Source organism: Puntigrus tetrazona, chromosome 19, assembly GCF_018831695.1.
Source record: "Puntigrus tetrazona isolate hp1 chromosome 19, ASM1883169v1, whole genome shotgun sequence".
Taxonomy (NCBI): Eukaryota; Metazoa; Chordata; class Actinopteri; order Cypriniformes; family Cyprinidae; genus Puntigrus; species Puntigrus tetrazona.
Genome location: NC_056717.1, coordinates 9,247,888 through 9,267,853, shown reverse-complemented (window position 1 = coordinate 9,267,853; position 19,966 = coordinate 9,247,888). Strand labels below are relative to the sequence as shown.

Here is a 19,966-nt window from a genome sequence, read left to right as displayed (position 1 = left end):
AATAACAAGCTAGGTACAGGAAACTGCCTATTATTCAAACTGCGCACTCCGTCCATACCAACCCATTTTCTAGCAGTATTAAGCGCTTACCTGAATAAACAGCAGTCATTAAACTCATGGCCATCGACAGAAAACAAAGGAAAAGACAGGCTAAAATGAAATAACAAACGATTAGTCCACAACATTATAAAAGAGACAAACGAAGAGCTAACTGCTAACACATACCTAAAACACAAGTCAACATAACAAAAAAAACCAAAAGGCGGGCCGGAGGTGACGCATGACCCAACAAAGCCAACCTGCTCTAAAATAGGTCACACTTACTGCTGATTGGCTGTTACAAATGTCAGTCACCATCACTTATCCAATACGATCGGTCACAATCCACCCCACCTTCTGTACCGTCGCCCGACGGTGAACTAATAAAAAAAAAAAAAAAAAAAAAAGACATGCCCTCTAGGCCCTTCAATCCCAAGGACGAAACCATACCTCCGCTGCACTACCAACTATACTGGACACTATGCCTACACCAAGTGACCGTGGCAGATGATGTACATTAGAATGCTGCCCAGCCGTACTCCGTCCCGCCCCACGCACTACACTCTCACCCATCACCACTGAACCTAATGGAGGGTTCCTTACAGGCTGCAAATCAGCTATCATCTCTGTAATATCTTCTGCTCCTGAGCCTCACCAGCATCCTGAGGGACAGGGGAGGAATCTCTGAGATGCTTGCCTACTAATAACCTGTGGTGCTTCTGACACCAAAACAAACAAGTCTCCCTCATCCAACTCCTCCTCACGAGGCAGCACAGGTTCGACCAATGGAACATTGGGCCGGTCAGGAGGGAATCCTCTTACCTGAGGCTTCAATAAAGACCGATGTACATGCTTTAACTTACTTAAATCTGTAGTAGGAGCAATTGTGTACACAACACCCCTTTCCTTCGGTGCCTTCAGGATCTGGTACACCGCTGAGCTCCAGAGGTCATGAATCTTATGTCTACCTCTCACACTACAGTCGCGAAGATACACAAGTTGACCCTCCCTCAGAGGTATGTCACGCACCTGAAGGTCATACCTAGCTTTCCGGCGATCGGCTGCGGCCTCCAACCGCCCACGAGCACCCTCAAAAGCAACCTGCAGCCGATTCTGATGCTCTAACACCCACCGATGGACACTACCTGCCAATGGTTCTTCAACCCTACCAAGCAAAAAATCAACTGGAAGTCTAGGCTCTTGCCCAAACATCAGAAAGTAGGGGATTCCCCGTAGATTGGTGAGGTGTGGTGTTGTAGGCGAAAAAGCACCTGGGGGAGACAAGACGGCCACTCCCCTTTCCTAGATAACGGCAGTGTGCGCAAAAGATTGTGTAAGGTCCTATTAAAGCGCTCACACTGGCCGTTTCCCGCTGGATGGTATGGGGTTGTACGTGACTTTTCCACCCCATATAACCGACACAACTGCTGAATGAGGACGGACTCAAATTACGGCCTTGGTCGGAATGGATACGCCCGCACCCCAAACTTACCGAACCACTCAGCCACCAGAACCTGGGCCACAGTCTCAGCCCGTTGGTCCCTAGTCGGTACCGCTAAGGTGTACTTGGAAAAAATGTCAGTCATGACCAAGACATTTTCTACCCCAGAATTCGAAGGTTCCAACACAGTAAAATCCAATGCCACGATCTCGTTTGGCCGTGCAGCCAACAGATGTCCCATGAAGCTAACTGGGGTAGGCTGAACACCCTTAGCACACTGACACCTTTCACACTCCTGGCACCAGCGGCAATGTCCCCCGACATTCCAGGCCAGTAGCACCGCTGCCACACCAACTGTGTGGTACGCTCTACCCCCTGGTGCCCATGCTGTTGGTGCAGTTGTGTCAATACCTCAGACTTCATGGCAGATGGCAGCAACACTTGGAGGACCTCTTCTCCACCGTCTGGACGAAACACACGACGATAAAGCACCCCTTTAATCTCCCTCAAGCGATCCCACTGTCTAAGTAAGACCACAGCAGACCTGGAGAGTTTCTTTCGCTCCTCAACACTTGGTGGCGCTTTCGCCTCCAAAACACCAGTAACTCTCCGATAACTGAATCAGCCTGCTGCTGGTCACCGATGTCCTTCCTAGAAGAGCAAGGAAAGGATACTATTTGATTTACCTGACTCACCACCTCCCCTCGGCTAGCTTGACGCAATGAGGTGGGAACCACCACACCTGGACCCATGTCCAGAACTTCTGCCACGGGGGGATTCTGACGCGACAAAGCATCCGCGTTTCGATTTGTCTTACCAGATCTGTATTTGATTTCAAAATCAAACGCAGCCAGCTGGGCAGCCCAGCGCTGTTCCATGGCACCCAACTTGGCAGAGGTCAGGTAGCTAAGAGGATTATTATCGGTATAGACTACACACTTATGACCCAGAAGGTACTCCCTAAACTTCTCAGTCATGGCCCACTTGAGCGCAAGAAACTCCAGCTTCATGGAACTGTAGTTAGATGTATTGCGCTCAGTGGGCCTAAGACCTCGGCTACCATAAGCTATGGGACGACCTTACCCTGCTGCTCTTGGGAGAGGACTGCCCTAGCCCCCATGACTAGCGTCCACCTCCAAAATAAAGGGAAGCGAAAAGTCTGCATAGGCGAGCACAGGGGCTGTGGTAAGTCTATACCTCAACTCCTCAAAGCCACTCTGACACTCACTAGACCAGGCCTGCTCAAACTCATTAGGGCCATGCTTGGACCTTTCGGGCTGCCAGCTTTGCCACCAGCCTGTGGAGGGGGCCGCCAGTCTTGCGAACCCCTCCACAAAACGCCGGTAGTAGCTAGCAAACCCCAAAAATGAACGCAACCCCGAAACACTATTGGGCTGAGGCCACTTTAAAACTGCCTCGATCTTACCTGGGTCCGTAGAGACTCCTCCTGAGGAGATCACATGCCCCAAATATTGCACCTCCTGCTTAAAGAATGCGCATTTTGATAACTTGGCTTTCAGGCCTTCCCTAAGCAGCCGGCTTAAGACAACCTCCATTCGGGCTAAATGCTGATCTACTGACACCGAAAAACACTACGATATCGTCCCAAATACAAGAGCAAAGATTGGCACTGTTGGTCCCAAACAACCGCTCCATTAATCGCTGGAAGGTGCTGGGGCATTACAAAGGCCAAACGGCATCCGGTTCCATTCAAATAGCCCGAATGGAGTACAAAACGCAGTCTTTGATTTATCAGCCTCACTTACAGGGACCTGATTATACCCGCTGGCAAGGTCCATGGTGGAAAACCAACGTGCCCCCGCCAGCGAGTCTAGTGTCTCCTCAATGCGGGGCAAAGGAAAGCATCCTTCCTTGTCTTAGCATTTAAATGACGGTAGTCTACACACATACGTAGGCTACCGCTCTTTCTTTTAACCAAGACAATTGGTGACGATACGGGCTGCAGCTTTCCCTTATTACTTGAGCTTCCATCAATTGATTAATGTGTGCCTTGACGACCTCGTATTCCGACGGAGGAATGCGCCTATAACGCTGCCTCACGGGTACGTCGTCCATCAAGGGGATTTCATGGGAAATGAGACTGGTACATCCCAAATCACCCTCATGTATGGAAAATACAGATGCATACTTTTCAAGTAGTGCCCTCACCTTGCCTTGGTCTTCTGCTGACAGTACAGACAAATCAATAGCCCTAATTTGTTCCTGTACCGACTGGGCAGCCTGTGCGACCTGCGTACTCACCCTAGCCGAAACCACTGGAACTTCTGAGATCTCTGGGGGTAAGCTGACCACATAAACCTGGTTGACCGTACCCACCACTGTGCTAGCATATACCACCACATCAGCTGTGCTAACATTAACCACGGGCACGTAAGCAGTGCCACGGTCTACCTGAACCAAAGCAGTAGAAGCCAACAACCCCGCTGGAAGGCCAGAGTCGGGTGGCTCAAAGAGAACAGTACCCCCGGAGTACTGTGTTGAACAGGTTACTGCAACCAATTTCATGGTGCCCCCGGGGATGCGACACGCCTGGCGCCCCCGCACTTTGACTCTACCCCCCTGACTTAAATCTGGCTGGACTTCAATGTGGTGGCAATGTTGTAAAGCCTGAAATACAGAAGGGGGAGCCTGTGAGACCATGGGCAGATCGAAAAGTCGGGTGCCATGCTGGCCAAAGAGCTCCCGATAGCAGCGGCCCAGGATGTTCATTCCCAGAACCCCAGGAACCTGAGCACACATACTACCAGGAGGGTCTCTAACCACCAACACCCCGCAACCTGCAACCACCTGCCCACACAACTCCACATCTAGTTCTAGGTAACCCATATATGGGATCGAAAGGCCATTCGCAGCCCGAAGTTGCAACCAATGGCACGACCTAAGCTGTTCCTGACCCCACGCCCCAAAATTTTGCACAAAACAGCTCTCAGTAATGGTGGACACCATAGACCCAGTGTCCACCAGACACGGTACCTTAACCCCGCCCATACATACGACAAGTTGCGGACACGTTGACATAAAACGAGACATAAAATTTACATCAGTTAGAACATTCGAGCCTGTCCTTCCCCCGACCGAGCTGTGGCCCTGCAGCTCAGCGGGAACTAGTTTTCCGATGGTTGCCCAGACTGCACACCCTCGCCGGCGGAATCTGCACGTGCTGGTGGAAAACGAGGAGGCCTTCGTTCCCAGTACACTCCCTGGCAAAATGGCCAGGTTGCTGACATCGACGACAAATAACCTGTCCGGGCCGGGATAATTGAGAGTGTGGTTGAAAATTTTGAATCTGAGCCACACTTTGAGTCAATTGATTCAATTGCTGTTGCTGCTTTTTCAGCATTTCTCTCAACTCACTGAATTCAGAACACGCTGCACTACTACTTTCCAGGTGCTGGTGTCCCTGTACCCCATATTGTATACCATAAGCAGATGGTACGGATTGGCTACGACCACGCGTTCCCCCAGGCAGACCCTCCCGTTCCCAGCGCATTGCTTCGCTACGAACGTCCAACAACATAGCAGTAGGTTGGCGACGAACAAACTGTTTTAGTTCACGTCGAAGAGCACCGTCACGAACGTGTTCAACAAATTGGTCGCGCAACAAAATATCTGCACTTGGCCTACCATGAGGCGACTGTCGCTTTACTTTTTCCCAGAGATTTAGCAGGACTAGGGAAAACTCTAATAGAGTCTCCCCATCCTGTTGTTTTCTGGAAAAAAAAGACTCTTGAAGAGCTACATAAGAACTAGTGCAGCCATACAATTCGCGCAACGCCTGAATAATTTTGTTTGGATCCTCCCTCTCGTCCCTTGGCCGATATCGAATTTCGTCTCTCGCCTCTCTCTCTCCAAAAATGATCAAACAAGAAAAACGCTTGATCAACAGCAGAGAGATGGCGAAGTCGCATGCAGGTCTGAGCCTCCTCCACCCACTCCTCAATCATAATGCCAGATCTACCATTAAATTTTGAACAATTTCGATCTCGTGGAACAAAAACAAATCGATCCGTCACTGAAGAACTAGGGACAGCAGGCGGAGGATCTACCACTGCTGGAATAGAAACATTAGAAGGACCAGGTTGTGCAACGAGAACTTGCTCTTGTCGCAATTTTTCATTATCTGCCCTCAATTGGGCTACCAATTCTCGCAATTCACGTAGCTCTTCATCCATAGCTGCAAATTACAAATCACTCACCACTACGGATGAACACTCTTTAGAACACCTGCTCCTGCAAAAAGATAACAAACAAACCAAAAAAAAAAAAAGAAAGAGAACACAAAACCAATACTCACGTCTCTGCACTAAACCATAACGAGACCCTGCCGACTACGCCAGAATGTAGCGTGAGGGCATGGAGGAAGAGGAGCAAAACACACCTTACAGATGTTAGCTGGTAACTTTAAATCCTTCACCTATAGCGAATCCGACTACGCCACCTGGAGAGTTCTCCCCAGGAAATAGAACTAGCTCAAATATGACTATTTGGCCACACAGGTTCAATTCTCATATGAATAGGCGAGAGACGTGAGTAAAGCATGAAAGTACAAAATTTATTTTCACAATTGTTTCACCATTTAAAAGTCACATTGAATCCTCATCACCTACTGCCGGCAGCACTCTCCAATGGTAACTGCAGTAAATCAAATAAAATTTTGTAAACAAATATATATATATACACAAACTATTCCAAAATGGATGTAGGTATTAAATTACCAAAACAAAAACATAAAAAAAATAAGAAACCAACTCACAGGGCTGAGGTCACCCACGGGAGTGATCACCAGTGCTGAATTTAGCCAAAAGCACACTTACACCTCCACACACACACACACACCCCGACACACTCACTGCACACACAAACGTGTCCACAGCAAATGATGAAGTGACACCACCACCTCAAGCTCCTGCACCCGTGGAACCCCAGCTCCTGTAAGAAGATAAAAATAAAATGAGTATATGCAATGTGTATTACACAAACCAAAACCTTACACACTAATCCAGGCAATAATGTCACAAGAAAAAGGAAAGGGAAACGAACAAACAAATTCAACCAAGGCAAACTAATGTTGAATATAAACAATACAAAATGTCCAACAAAACAAAAAATACACAAATTATAAAAAAGGAAAGAAAAAGAATACAATTTTTGTAGTTCCACAATGGAGGAGCAAAATCCACACAGGGCACCGGCTACTCCATAATCAAATAGATGCCCTCAAGCAGAACCACTTTAAACAAAACAAAAACAAACAATAATAACCAGTAACACAAATCACAATCACAGGGATCAGTAGTAGATAGCAGGTAGCAGGTAGCAGATAGCAGGTAGCAGGTAGCGGGAAGCAGGTAGCGGGAAGCAGGTAGCGGGAAGCAGGTAGCGGGTAATAGATCTCCGTATCAACTAAGACTTCCGAGTAACCGAAAGTTCACGGCGCGACAGGAAAAAAACGTCAGGAACGGCGCATTTAATCGCCCAGGACGAAAGGGAGAATCCTACAAAAAAGATATGGGCAATTAACACCATTACCGCTTGCAAATCACACACTAATATTCCCCTTTAACCACCACCTAATAGAGACTTACCAAACCGGAAAAAGTATGCTCGCACGCATTCACAAATTGGGATTCGGCATCCTCAGTAATACCAATAACAAGCTAGGGTACAGGAAACTGCCTATTATTCAAACTGCGCACTCCGTCCATACCAACCCATTTTCTAGCAGTATTAAGCGCTTACCTGAATAAACAGCAGTCATTAAACTCATGGCCATCGACAGAAAACAAAGGAAAAGACAGGCTAAAATGAAATAACAAACGATTAGTCCACAACATTATAAAAGAGACAAACGAAGAGCTAACTGCTAACACATACCTAAAACACAAGTCAACATAACAAAAACCAAAAAGGCGGGGCCGGAGGTGACGCATGACCCAACAAAGCCAACCTGCTCTAAAATAGGTCACACTTACTGCTGATTGGCTGTTACAAATGTCAGTCACCATCACTTATCCAATACGATCGGTCACACAAGCAGCACAACACAACAAAAGACAGCAGAACCCAATAATCAGTTACGTATCATTTAGCAGATGTTTCATCCAAAGCAACAAGCAGGAGACCTTTGTTTGTGACTCTGGACCCTGTTTTGAAATGTATAAATAATCTGAAAGCAGATTTCTATTGATGTATGGTCCCGATGTAACGTGTAACATGCATTTGACTGTTGCACTCAAGTCTCACATCTTTTTCCAATACTTACACATCCTACACTGTGCTCTAAAAAACACACTGCTGGAGTTAGATCATTGTATTGATGTCTTGGATCTCACATGACACCAAAAATGCTGCATTTGAGTTAACATGCAGCGCGCACGGTTATATCGCTCAACATTAAAAGTGCATCTCTCGCACACTTTGCAGTTTTTACACCATTTTGCATCTCATTTTTGCATGTAAACACGTTTGAGGCCATTCACACAGAACGTGTTTTCAATTCCGCTGTGATACATTTCCATAATGTATTTACAAGTGCTAGATAGATGTGCAAAAGGCCTCATGAGCATTGCATTCACGTATTTTGCAATGTGTTGCACATTACAGTGTTCTAAAACTGCGGTGCTCGAGTTAAAGTTTGCTTTAGCATGCCCTAGACGGATGTGGTTGACCATTGCATTCATCTCCAACATGTGCATGACTCAGCTCATCATTAAAAAAAAAACACTTCGTTCTACTACCTACCTCTCATGTTTTTCAGTGCAAAATAGTTTTCTGTGTTAATGACCCCTATGAGGCTGCTGTCTTGCATATTTTGCATCGTTTACTTATACATTTAAGTTTACTTATACATAACAGACGTGTATGACTGTTGTGCTCGCATCTCTCATCTTTGACAGCAACTCGCACAAGATATAACATTTCACCAATAATTTTATCTTTTTTGGTGATAAAAATATCAGAGAGCCCTTTCAAGAGACCATGTCATGGAAATGTAGATTTCTAGCTTTAAAGCATTGCAGTTTCTTCTTTCCACTGCTCGCATCTTAGGTTTTTCATAGCATTTTGTGTAAAAAGAAGATGTCAGTGTTTGCTTCATGACACTAACCATCTAGGCTACATTGTTCAGCTCTTACATAGTGGACATGGACAAAAATATTGAACTGAATGTGACTTATTTCATTATTCCTTCAAGAGACCACATAGAGTCACGAGTACAACTATGTTGGCTTGCAGAAAGCTATGCTGTGCTTTGTTCTAAACTGGCATAACTACAGTTTGACTACAATACCCACAATCCAGAGAAATCAACACTTCCGGTGAGCGTCTGCGATTCAGGAAGTAGATCCGTTATAGTGACAGGAACAACATCACGGGACTCTCATTGCACTGAGCAGATTAATAAAATATTACCTGTAACTGATCTGTACACACCTGTAATATAAGACAATATGTCTAGGCAGTCAAACAGAGCCACGGACAGCAAGAAGATGGTAAGTGTGCCTTGTGTTTCCGCAGATCTGACCTAAATCCAGGGCAGCTAGCTAACATGCTACTATAATCATCGGTAAATAAGTTTATTAGAGCACTGTTTGTATATTTGCATGCAAATAAATATAGCTTAGTATGCATGTTACCTAGACGAGCTTTAGTTTATTCATCTAGTTAAGTATTTTATCTTATTTTTTTGTACAGACATGAGACTTTCAGTCTGTCAGTCGGAGCTAGCATTTGAAATAAAAATCTTGCGAAATGCTAAATACAAAAAAATAATAATAATAATAATCGTTTGAGGGAATTATGATAAAGACATATTGGTTATAATAATACATGCTTTCATAGCATTATGCAAGTGTCATACGAATTGTTTGAGCACAAGTATTATTGCACTGGGCTTATATAGGTTACATGAAGCATTGATACACTCTCAACACCGTCTAAATAATACAATAGTAAAACAGAGAATAATTATCCAGATGTGTCATGCAAGCATTAGTAGAAAGCATTAGATGACGCTTTGGCTGCAATTTGACATAGGAATGAATGTGTGTGGAAATCCCACGTTGTGCCGTGAGAGGGCGCTCAAGACCACTATGTGCCCACATTCATTTAGACCTGAAGATTACCTAGGATGATGCGTGCTAGTTTCCTGCTGTTAGGAAATTACCATTTTCTTGTCTAAGAAGAGGAACTTCTGTTAGAAGCAAATATGTAATTAATATAGTAATTATTGTTGTTGTTGTTATTATTTATAAAAAAAAAATTGCATTCATTGTCAGTATTAAGAGTGGTAAGTTTTTGGCCTGTCTTGTATTTCCCTTTAAACAGAATTCAGAATTGTTTACTCTCACTTATGGAGCCCTGGTCACTCAGTTGTGTAAGGACTATGAAAATGATGAAGAAGTCAACAAACAACTGGATAAAATGTAAGTCTCACTATCCATTTAATCCGTTCACATTGAACAGAGTTTACCATTTTTCTTAAGACCGTAGATTAAACGGTCAATGTGTGAGGAGTATGTTTATGTTATTAGGAGCTGTAATTGGTCACCTGTCACTGTCCATTATTCAGCATGTGTGCGTGTGGAACAGAGAGGGTTTGGTGTGGATGTTGGTGGTGGTTGTGCCATCCAGTCTGCTGAAGTTGGTTTGGGTGGTATAAAGGTTTGTTGAGAGCCGTCTCTCCCACCCTGTTAAATGAATCGTGCAGCTGTAGGTTACACCCCTGATTTCTCAGATGCATGATTCTGTTCCCAAAATGGCTATACTTCTCAAATTCAATTCCACCGTTAAGAGCGGATCCAGATGAAAGAGATGGATGAGAGTGTTGATGGTTTTTTTTTTTTTTTTTTTGTTCACATCTCATGTTGTACTGCACAGATTCATTCAGCGTCTTTCAACCTTTTAAACAGTTGTGATGCTTAATATTTTAGCACGCGCTTATTTTTCTGCACTAATGGCTGTGCATATCATATATTCACCATCCATTTTTTTCTAGTTATAATGTTGTAGATTATTGGGCCTGTAATTGTATAAATGTATTTTTATGTTCGAGTGAGTACATATTTGTTGCTTTTATCTTGGTACTGTGTTGGGTCGCCACTTGATGTCCCTTTTGTAAAATCTGAGCCCTGAATCAAAACCAGTCAGGAAGCTCTGTTTTAAAGATTGTGGGAAAAGCAGCGAGGATGCATGGAAAGCCCTGAGATGCTTGGAGTCCAGCGGTTGTGATTTAGAGAATCAGTGGGCAGCGTGTGTTCTTTGGCTGAGCGGTCTTTTCATTTAAACCGTGCCTTGAACTAATCCAGTAGTCCCACTGATATTGGGTTTGGCAAAATGTCTGAAATACAATCTTTTTTTTTTTTTTTTTTTTTTTCTTGCTTCTTTAAAGCATCAAATGCGATACAAGCAAAAGCGAGATTTGACTTTCTCTCCATCTTTGTATCTCTCCTTTCGAGGAGGCTTGAAGTTAAAGGGCTTTACTGAGACCTTCAAAATAAAAAGAGATTATAGTTCTTACGATTGCGTTGGTGGTTGAAATGGGGGCGATTGAAAGTTGCTCTGACAATGACACAGTTTCACAGTTTGCCTTCTCTTCTTCCGTCCTTTCAAGGGGATACAATATCGGAGTGCGTCTGATTGAGGACTTCTTGGCTCGGTCCAGTGTGGGGAGGTGTCACGATTTCCGAGAAACGGCCGATGTCATTGCAAAGGTAACGTGAGCACTTGGAGCCAATCAGAGCGCATGCTGAGCCCTCCCTTAGGCCAAGCGCAAGAGCGAGAGAGAGAGAATCAGGAAGCAGGCAAGCATGTTAATGCGCAAGCAAGTGACTGGAATTTGAACTTCAACCTGCAGTAGCCCACATATTTTCTTAGCTTTCATCACATCTTTCTACCGTTTTTTTTTTTTTTTTTTTGTAATTTTTCAGTCACACAGCTTGAGAAACATCCGTGCTATGCTATCTCAAAGCCAATTGGTGGGCCGTTTGTGCGGTGTAAGAGTTAACCGAGACACTCGTGTTCCTTTCAGCTTGTTTTCTTTGATCTGGGAGAGCCAAAGACTGTGCTTTTTTACTGAAACAATTCAACTCACCCTAAGCGTATAAGGTTCACACTGACAGCATTGATGGCGCTCTTCCCCTGTCCGTCACCTGTCTTGCTTGGTCTCTGTCTGTTTGACTGTCTGTTCTCATTTCTTCTTCTGTTTTCTCAGTCTTTCTCTCCTCACTTTCCCTCCTGTGTGCCACGTTGTCAAATGTTAATCCAGAATGCATCGGTTTGCTGGGACCCTGATCAGAATCCTAAAGCTATTTATTATTGAGTCACTGAGGGTTATAATGCGAAGGATTTCGTTTAGTTGTTTATGGTTGCTGAGCAATGCAGTGACTGGGAGCGTTAGAAATCAAATGATGTGAGCTCACAGGTGTGTGTATTTTGGCTATATTATGGCTTCAAACAGAGCTCATCCATTCTGAATTTAATAACCTTTTTGTTATGGAGTTACTTCCTGTAGAGCTGTTTTGCACTGATGTCCTGAGGATGTACGGGATGCACAGTTTTTATAAATCAGTTATTGTTGTCTTTATGATAAATTCGTTTTAATGTTGTTGCCTTAAAAACTAAAAGAATTGCTTGAAGACTTCAAGCTGTTTTAAGGCTTCAAGTACATTATTAAAAGACCAATTTAGCTGTTATTTAAAATGTTTTTTATTTTTACATTTGACATTTTTACTTTTAATTTTAGTCATTTTAATTTTAGTTCCTTTTTAGTAAGTTTGCTATGTGCATTTGTCATTTTATTAGCTTTAGGTTTTTAAATTTATGTAATAGCTAATTTATTTTAATTGAAATGTTAGTTTTGAATGATTTTAACCTAACATTATTTACTTCAGTTAGTTGCCTTTTCTAATCCTCTTAGTTTTTCTTCTTTAAGTAAAAGATTAACTTTTTTAAATCATATATATATTTATTTTATTTTTTTATTTAATAGTTTACAATAACAGCACTTACAATGTAAAATATTCATTTGATTGAGAATTACCTATGTACTATAAGGAAACGTCCAATGTAAACTGGTGTAAATAAAAATATGTAATAGTAATAATAAAAAAGTGTGTTAGTGTGATGTAAAATGATCAAGATTTTGGTCTTCGTATGGCCTGCCCTCAAAACGTTTTTTCAAACCCGTGCTATGTAGCAAAAAACAAGTCATTTGAGTGTCAGAGTCGTGAATACAGCACCTAAAAAGAATGTGGCAGCTCTGCAGAATCACTTAATGTGGCCCTGACATCATAAATGTAGGCAAGCGAGTTAACATGAAGACTCAAGGGCCTTTTTGTGTTCACGTTAACAGGTAGCCTTCAAGATGTACTTGGGTATCACCCCCAGCGTGACCAACTGGAGTCCTGCTGGAGATGAGTTCTCTCTTATCCTCGAAAGCAACCCCCTGGTGGACTTCGTAGAGCTTCCTGACAATCACAGTAATCTAGTTTACTCCAGCCTGCTCTGTGGAGTGCTGAGAGGAGCTCTTGAAATGGTGAAAAGAATGTTTGCGTGAAGAATCGATGATCTTCTGCTATCCCTCAGTTACCCTTCACACTAAGGTTAACTTTTCTCTCCGGCAGGTTCAAATGGCGGTGGATGTGCGATTCGCTCAGGACACGCTAAGAGGTGACAACGTGACAGAAATTCGCATGAAGTTCATCAAAAGGATCGAGGAGAACCTGCCAGCTGGAGATGAATGAGACTAAGAGACTTTTGATTCAAGAGACTTTTTTGTTGAATTGGGAACCAAAAGTTCTATTTTGGTCAACAAGAACAGCCGATCTCCAAACATTGTAAGCATTGCAATGAGAATTCACCGTCGAGAAGATTTCTCTTGATGTATCACCAAGGTTGGCATGTTCTTTCCACCTGGTCTATGCTTTTTATTTCATACCTTCTCAAGTCTCTTTTTGTATGTCAGGTTGTCTGTAGTGTATTTTTTGTTATTCTTTTTGCATTTAACTCATACATAGGGCACAGAAGGTTTAATTTATTTAGTCAAGTACAGTAATCAGATTGAATAAATCATTAACTACCAACAACTCTGGCCAATCCCCTCATTTCTCGTTCTTCTACTCAATAGGCCTTTTGCACAACTAATATTTACTCAGTTGCAATAAAGCGCTTATTTGAGCCGACCGTATCACACTGCTGTTTTAATGTCCATAACGCTTGTATCGAAAAACAACTTTAGATGGCTAATCTAAAACCAACATTTAAAGAAAGGGCCCCATGTTCGCCAAGAACAGAGCCGTAGTCTTTTGAGACGCACATGTTTTGTAGAGGGCCAGTGGTGTTAAGGGGAGTCTTGGAGGGGTCTAGGTATGCAGATAATGGGACCTGTGTGCACCGAGCCTGTGGCAGGTCCCTCCACACGTATGTAATGAAGTGTCACGGCAGCCCCCATCGCCGTCTTCGACTTGTCGTGTACTGGCTCTTGCATCGTGGGACTGTTATTCCTACAGCGCAGCACGATGTGGTTAGAGTTAAACAACAATAACAAGGGCCTAATTCGTCTCAGATGTTTACTCAAGCAACGTGGAAGCAATCAGGGCCTGGAGGTTCAGTGGTGCGTGTGCAGGACAGGGCTGTTTTGGGAGCCTGTGCGTTTTAATGGTGTAGCCGAAGGGTTCGCGGTCGTGCTGACCAGTGGGAAGTGAAAGGCCATTCGCTAAAAGCCATTCGTTTCTCCGGGGCAGCTCAAAGTTCGTTCCTGACACCTGTTAATCGCCTCACGTCATGATCTGGGCTTTTTTTCCAGAATTCCACACCTCGTCAATCACAAATGAAAGAAGTTTACTGCTTCTAGTACCACTTCCCATCAGCTAGCGTATAGATTGGGTTTTATAAACTTTAGCCCTTTCAGATAGAGTTTCCATGTGATTGGATTCACATTGATGCGTTGAATAATACATTCATTGTATTGTTTTGTTACATCGAGCCACTAGAGGTAGCTGTGAGCATTGTGGTGGGTGACTTTTCTTTTCTTTTTTACTTTTTCCATTCTCATGGATTTTTCTGTGTTTCTCTTTAATTTGGTATTTGATTGCTCATGGGGTCCACCAACTGCTTGTTTTTGAATCTCTGGGGCTGGGAAATTATTTCGTGGAATATATTCCTTATCCACTCGCTCTCGATTCAGGGACATTTTATAAGAAAAACATCGGAAAACGTATGCAGAGCTCCCTGTCAGGCCGAATCCTCGTCCCCTCTCGCTAGATTATGCATACAATGTATGTATTCTGTACAATGTGTATATTGGAAAGCGAGGGAAGAGGAAATGGTTTCACATGAGACATTTGATGTAAATCATTTGGCAGAATTAGACCCCTGTATCATGGGGATATACAGCTGGGATTGTGTACTGCGTGAAAACTTGTATCACTCTTCCATATGCTCTCAGGAATTTCTCCTGCTCCTTCTTTCTCCCATCTTAACAATGCAGGATATCTGCTTTTGCCAAGCATCCAAAACAAAGTGATGTGTCAGTATTTATTAACCATCACGGTCACCTTTAACCAATATGAATCTCGGCATGAGAAGAAGAATGGACTCCACACTATGAGATGACCTCCTCATCATGTTTTTTTCCTCATATCAGTGTGATCACAATACTAGTCCAATACTCAAATTCTTCATGGAGAAGGCACAATAAAATTCCTCTCTTTTCCACCATAAGGAATTGATTTTTACAAGCTATTTTTGTTTCACGTCTAAAGACAGGTCGGTGGCAGCAAATGAAAGAAATGACGCCCAAGACTTAATGCAGATTGTTTAAGTTCTGTTATATGCATTGGATTTTTAGATGTGGGTTTTGCACTTGAAAAATTAATGTGGGTGTTCAGTCGATTGTGGAGAGGCCTGGTTTAGGCAGACTGAATAGTTTGAGTTCTGCATACATCTCCAGAGATAAGTCGTTTTCACAGAACGTTCTGGTTATGACAAGGTCAAAACTTTAAAAAAGTTAAATATAATGTAGCTATACGGCTGAATTGTTCATAATGTCTTAAACATGCATTTAGAAAATAGTGATTTTTTTTTTTTCAGTTAATTCTCTCTTAACATGAATATCTCCTTTTTTTTGCTTTTACTTTCATGTGTTTTAAAACCTGTATGATTATCTGTTGTTACTAGAATGCAAAATTCGTTGTCTAGCAGGATTTCCAAGATGCTGTTTTGCACACAATGAATGCGAATGTGAAGGAAGACCGATTCTTTTTCCTTAGTATGGAAGTCTTATAATGAAATATAGTGAATATATATATTGTTCATTTGGGCTGCATTTCTGGTGCATTTATGCCCTTTTTTGTTCTTTTTGGAGCTTGACAGTTGTTGCCAATCCACTTTCATTTTATGGAATAGCGCAGAGTGGACATTTTTCAAAACATCTCCTTTCGTGTTCCACAGAAGTAAGCAAGCCATACAGATTTGGAACAGCATGAGCGTGAGTAGTAACTGTCCCTGTCCCTTTAAAATTTTTATTAGGACAGTTCTAGCATACAAGTAGCAAAAGTTACGTATGCTGGAAACGAGACGGTACACACCAATCTCATTTAAACCCTCTAAATGCAACCATGTGCCCTATATCAGAAACAAATGCTGAATGGCACGCTGAAACAATAAAATCCTGCGGATGGCCTGCTGCTGGCTCACCATTATTGAATCCCCCTCATCCATTCTTCCGTCTTTCTTTTCTTCTCACTTTCTCTCTCCGATTCTTCCACTGTATCCCCCACTTTCAAGCCTTGCCAGGACGAAAGGATTGGCAGCGAGATGATGGGAGGTCAGAGGAGGGAAACGGAGCAGGGCAAGACCGAGTGCGTTTCAAAAACACACCTTGTGGGAATATCAACATGCCCTGGGCGCGAAGAACCGACCCAATGCTGGAGAGCCATCACAGCCCGTTGCATGGTGTCCAAGTCTCCCACAGCTGTTCTGGAGCACAAAGGAGATGACACACGAATGGATGATCTTCCCTGGCTCGCAGGAACAGCAGCATGCACACTGTTTCCAGTAAAGGTCACGAGACAGTAAATCAAAGGATCCGAGATGGAAATGCAACAAACCCTCTTGTCTGAGGTAATTCTCAGATGTCAAGAAAAGATGTAATTAGATCCTTGAGGAACGCATACATACGTCAAAGACTTTTCCTATTAGTCCTCAAAAATGTGTTTGTTTCTTATTTATTTAATTCATAAAGTCACAAAGATTTTTCACTTTTTCAGACACCACTATTTACAGGATTATCTTGGATAGGTCACCATATTTATAACATGTAAAATGTGCTACTTCCACTTTCCCATGACTACTGCTATATGCTGATCTGAATCAAACACATCTGGGACAAATAGAGAGCATAACTCCTCTGCCTCACACAGCAACCTCTGGACCCTTTGCCAATGTCTTAAATGGTACTTGAAAGGTCCTCTTTTTCCATTGCATCCCAAACTAATAGATCATATCACAGTAAGTTTCAGTATTTTAAGAGGATTGATGGGAATTATTAAAATAATTCATTTAATTGCTTAATTTCAGTTATATGCCATTGTTTGCATAGGGTCATATGTTGTTGTGTACTTGTATAGTGGCCCAAAGAAAAATTGAACACTTACACCACACTTAAAAATTACTGAATGTTATGATACAAAATGTCAAACCAAGTAGAATTTATGTAAACAGTTATAAGTGGACCTTTCCTCGTGAGAGAAATGCATTTCCATATCCAGGCACTGACATCGATTTAGTATTTACAAAGCCACTCTTTACAGGGCAACATATTAAAAACGAACAACTCATATCAGCCCAAACAGTGTCATTTATTTTAAATAAGCACAAACACAAACACGCTTATCAAGGAAAATATTTTAAATAAGGTTTACATGATACAATTCTTCATACGCACATATATTTGGTAGCATACTAGTCGCCCAACATTAGTGGACCAAGTGTTGAACTACACCTGCAGTTACTGTGCTAAAACATCTGTGTGAACACGGCTTAAGTGTCCAAAAACATTTGGAACCACTGTTTGTTTATACAAGAAGCGAAAGTCAGCATTCTGATTCTGATTGGTTGTGAAACTTCCTTAAATGAAGACTTGTATGACTGTTAAGTAGTTCCATGTTTGTTGATCGCTGCGCCATATTCAGCCATAGCTCTATAGTTGAGGAAGTTCTCCAAGAGCGTTTGTTTAAGAATAAAACCTGAAAATGTCTTCAGGTGAACATAAGAACATTTGCTAACTCATACAAAGGCGTATGCTTATTTTCGCCGTTGAGTGACAGGATACACTTACCTCACTCAGGTCTGCACAAAGCGGCATTAATGTATGAAAATGCGCACTTTTCATTTGTATATTGACACTGCAGACTGGACAGTTCTATAAAATCAAACCGAGCATGTTCCAAACTAATTACAGAGTTTTCCAACAAATGACATTTCTTGAATGCATAATTGTCCTCCTGACATGTTTTTCTCAAAGTCTCTGCTTTAATTAATATGGCTTCTGTTGGAAAACCAAACAAAGCATGACACAGCACTCCATCACTTGAACATGGCCCACTGGTGACGTCATTACTAGTCCGCTTGACATGAATACTCCCCCACGTCAAAGCTGCCGTTCCAATCGAGCAGTCAAGTGTGTTTTGAGTTCTTTATTGTGTAATAAACCAGGCCCAGGACCAGACCCACCCTTTTAACCCATTTTGAAAGCGAATGAGGTTACAACAGCCCAGTCTTTCACTGCAATAAATGCTCATACACTCCACAGTGGAGGTCTGGGTGGAGGTCTAGTCATATTTCGGTATGCTCGCTTGAAGAATCACAATAAAGCTTTTTCATTTATTTATTTCCCTTCCGAACAGACGGAGCCTTTTCTGCATTTTACACATTTTTGTACATGTAGAAAACTATTACAAACCACCCGACAGAGTCAAATTGCCCAAATCTTGAAATTGCAGGAAGTGCCATTTAGCTCACTGTTTTCCCTCTCTCGCTCGACTCTAATTTGCTTGTGATTTTGTGTGTCCCGAGTCGATCTGAAAGAGAGAATGTTCTGGAACAGAGGATGGGCTGTGGAGACCAGAGTGGTTTCTGTCATGAGGAGATGGAATGCTCAAGCAGACCCACATGAATGAGTCACTATGGAAACAGACGAAACGTTCCAGAGTAACTTGTGTACACATTGCGCCATGTGTGCCCAGCGAGCTGAGAAGAAAAGTACAATTCTTACGAGAGACTGTGTTTTCAATGGGCACGCTCTTTACACAAATATAGGCACCCTTTGGATGTTTCTCTTGGAAGGGGAGAGTTCTGGAGTGTATAGAAATGATGCCATGTAATGAGATGTTTGGATTCATGGTGGTTTGATCTTTGTTTCTTTTTTTTTTTTAGCTAAAAACACAGCCTATAGATGTGTTTATTGAAATAAATTTTTTGCCCCATTAAGTTTAATGGTTCATAACACGAGTGGATGGACCCTTTGTATAAGCGGCGCTAATTCCTTTGGCATGTATGCCGATAAACTCTCCCTCACAGCACGATGTCATGGAGCGCTGCATTGTCTGAACAGATCTCTTTATTTTTTGGCCCATAACAAGAGCCCTCCAGGAGCGAATGCTTTTTGGGCCACCAAGAAACATTGATTAGCGTCTGATTATATAAACCGGCCATGGAGCGATTCCTCAGCTGTGCTTAAAAGTAAGAAGAGTTCTCAAGAGTTCATATCCATCGAGTATTACTGTTCGGTTAATAGAACCATATGAGTGTGCTGTTGCTGCATAATTGCAAGTAGACGTATTTGTGTGGGCGATGACAGCGCAGAGAACAGACGCGCTGACCTTTGGTACAGAGTGCCGGCGACGGTCCAAGAATACGACAAGAGGCGGGTGTCAATGGCACATATTCTGCAGAACCTCTCCGAGCTAAATCTGAAAGCCGGGTGTTATGTCTGGGGCAGATTTGAATCTCATGACTCTTGGGCCAATCCTATTTCTAATTGAAAAAGGTACCTGGGTTATGAAGTTCCACAGGGCTTCTTTCACCACCTTCCCGAGATGTAACACTCTCGCTCTCGCGCACACATCAATGCAACCACATAAATGGCTTAGAAATTGTGCTTCCTGCATGTCTCTGAAGAGCCGAGCCATTAAATTTATTTTAAGTATTAAATTCATATTCAACTACATACTTCATATTGTGAGCAGAAACCAAAATGTGGAGACGGCAACTCACAACCACAACCCTTAAGTAACCTTATAAACACATTGGCTCATGAATGTCAATTAGGTGATGTAACGCAGAGGATTTCAAGCTGTGGATCTTGAGTAGAAACAAGTGGGACGAAAAGTGTGAGAACGCTGCCAGAAATGTGAAGTTCTCAATGTCAATGAACAAGTTCGTTGGTGGGCATAACATAGATCCCAA

At 42.7% G+C, this 19,966-nt stretch overlaps 2 protein-coding genes and 1 long non-coding RNA gene across 5 annotated transcripts in view; 2 read left to right on the top strand and 1 right to left on the bottom strand.

The window, feature by feature from the left end:
• The window catches only part of LOC122323377 (hippocalcin-like protein 1), a 313,600-nt gene that overhangs the window by 166,662 nt on the left and 126,972 nt on the right, over positions 1 to 19,966 (top strand). The window lies entirely within an intron of this gene.
• Positions 6,033 to 7,525, bottom strand: LOC122323383. Of its 3 annotated transcripts, none has more exons than XR_006247001.1 (3): positions 6,786 to 7,525; positions 6,255 to 6,430; positions 6,033 to 6,133 (listed from the first exon to the last, which is right to left on the bottom strand). It is a non-coding gene; the product is annotated as an uncharacterized LOC122323383 (long non-coding RNA). The 3 variants fall into 3 exon arrangements; XR_006247000.1 differs by having other exon boundaries at positions 6,255 to 7,300; positions 7,376 to 7,412; XR_006246999.1 differs by having other exon boundaries at positions 6,255 to 7,525.
• On the top strand, positions 8,834 to 13,290 carry LOC122323379 (trafficking protein particle complex subunit 3). The gene is made up of 5 exons (XM_043217184.1): positions 8,834 to 8,991; positions 9,827 to 9,924; positions 11,112 to 11,211; positions 12,852 to 13,034; positions 13,123 to 13,290. The coding sequence occupies exons 1-5, from the start codon at positions 8,950 to 8,952 to the stop codon at positions 13,240 to 13,242; spliced, it is 543 nt and encodes a 180-aa protein (XP_043073119.1). The 5' UTR covers positions 8,834 to 8,949; the 3' UTR covers positions 13,243 to 13,290.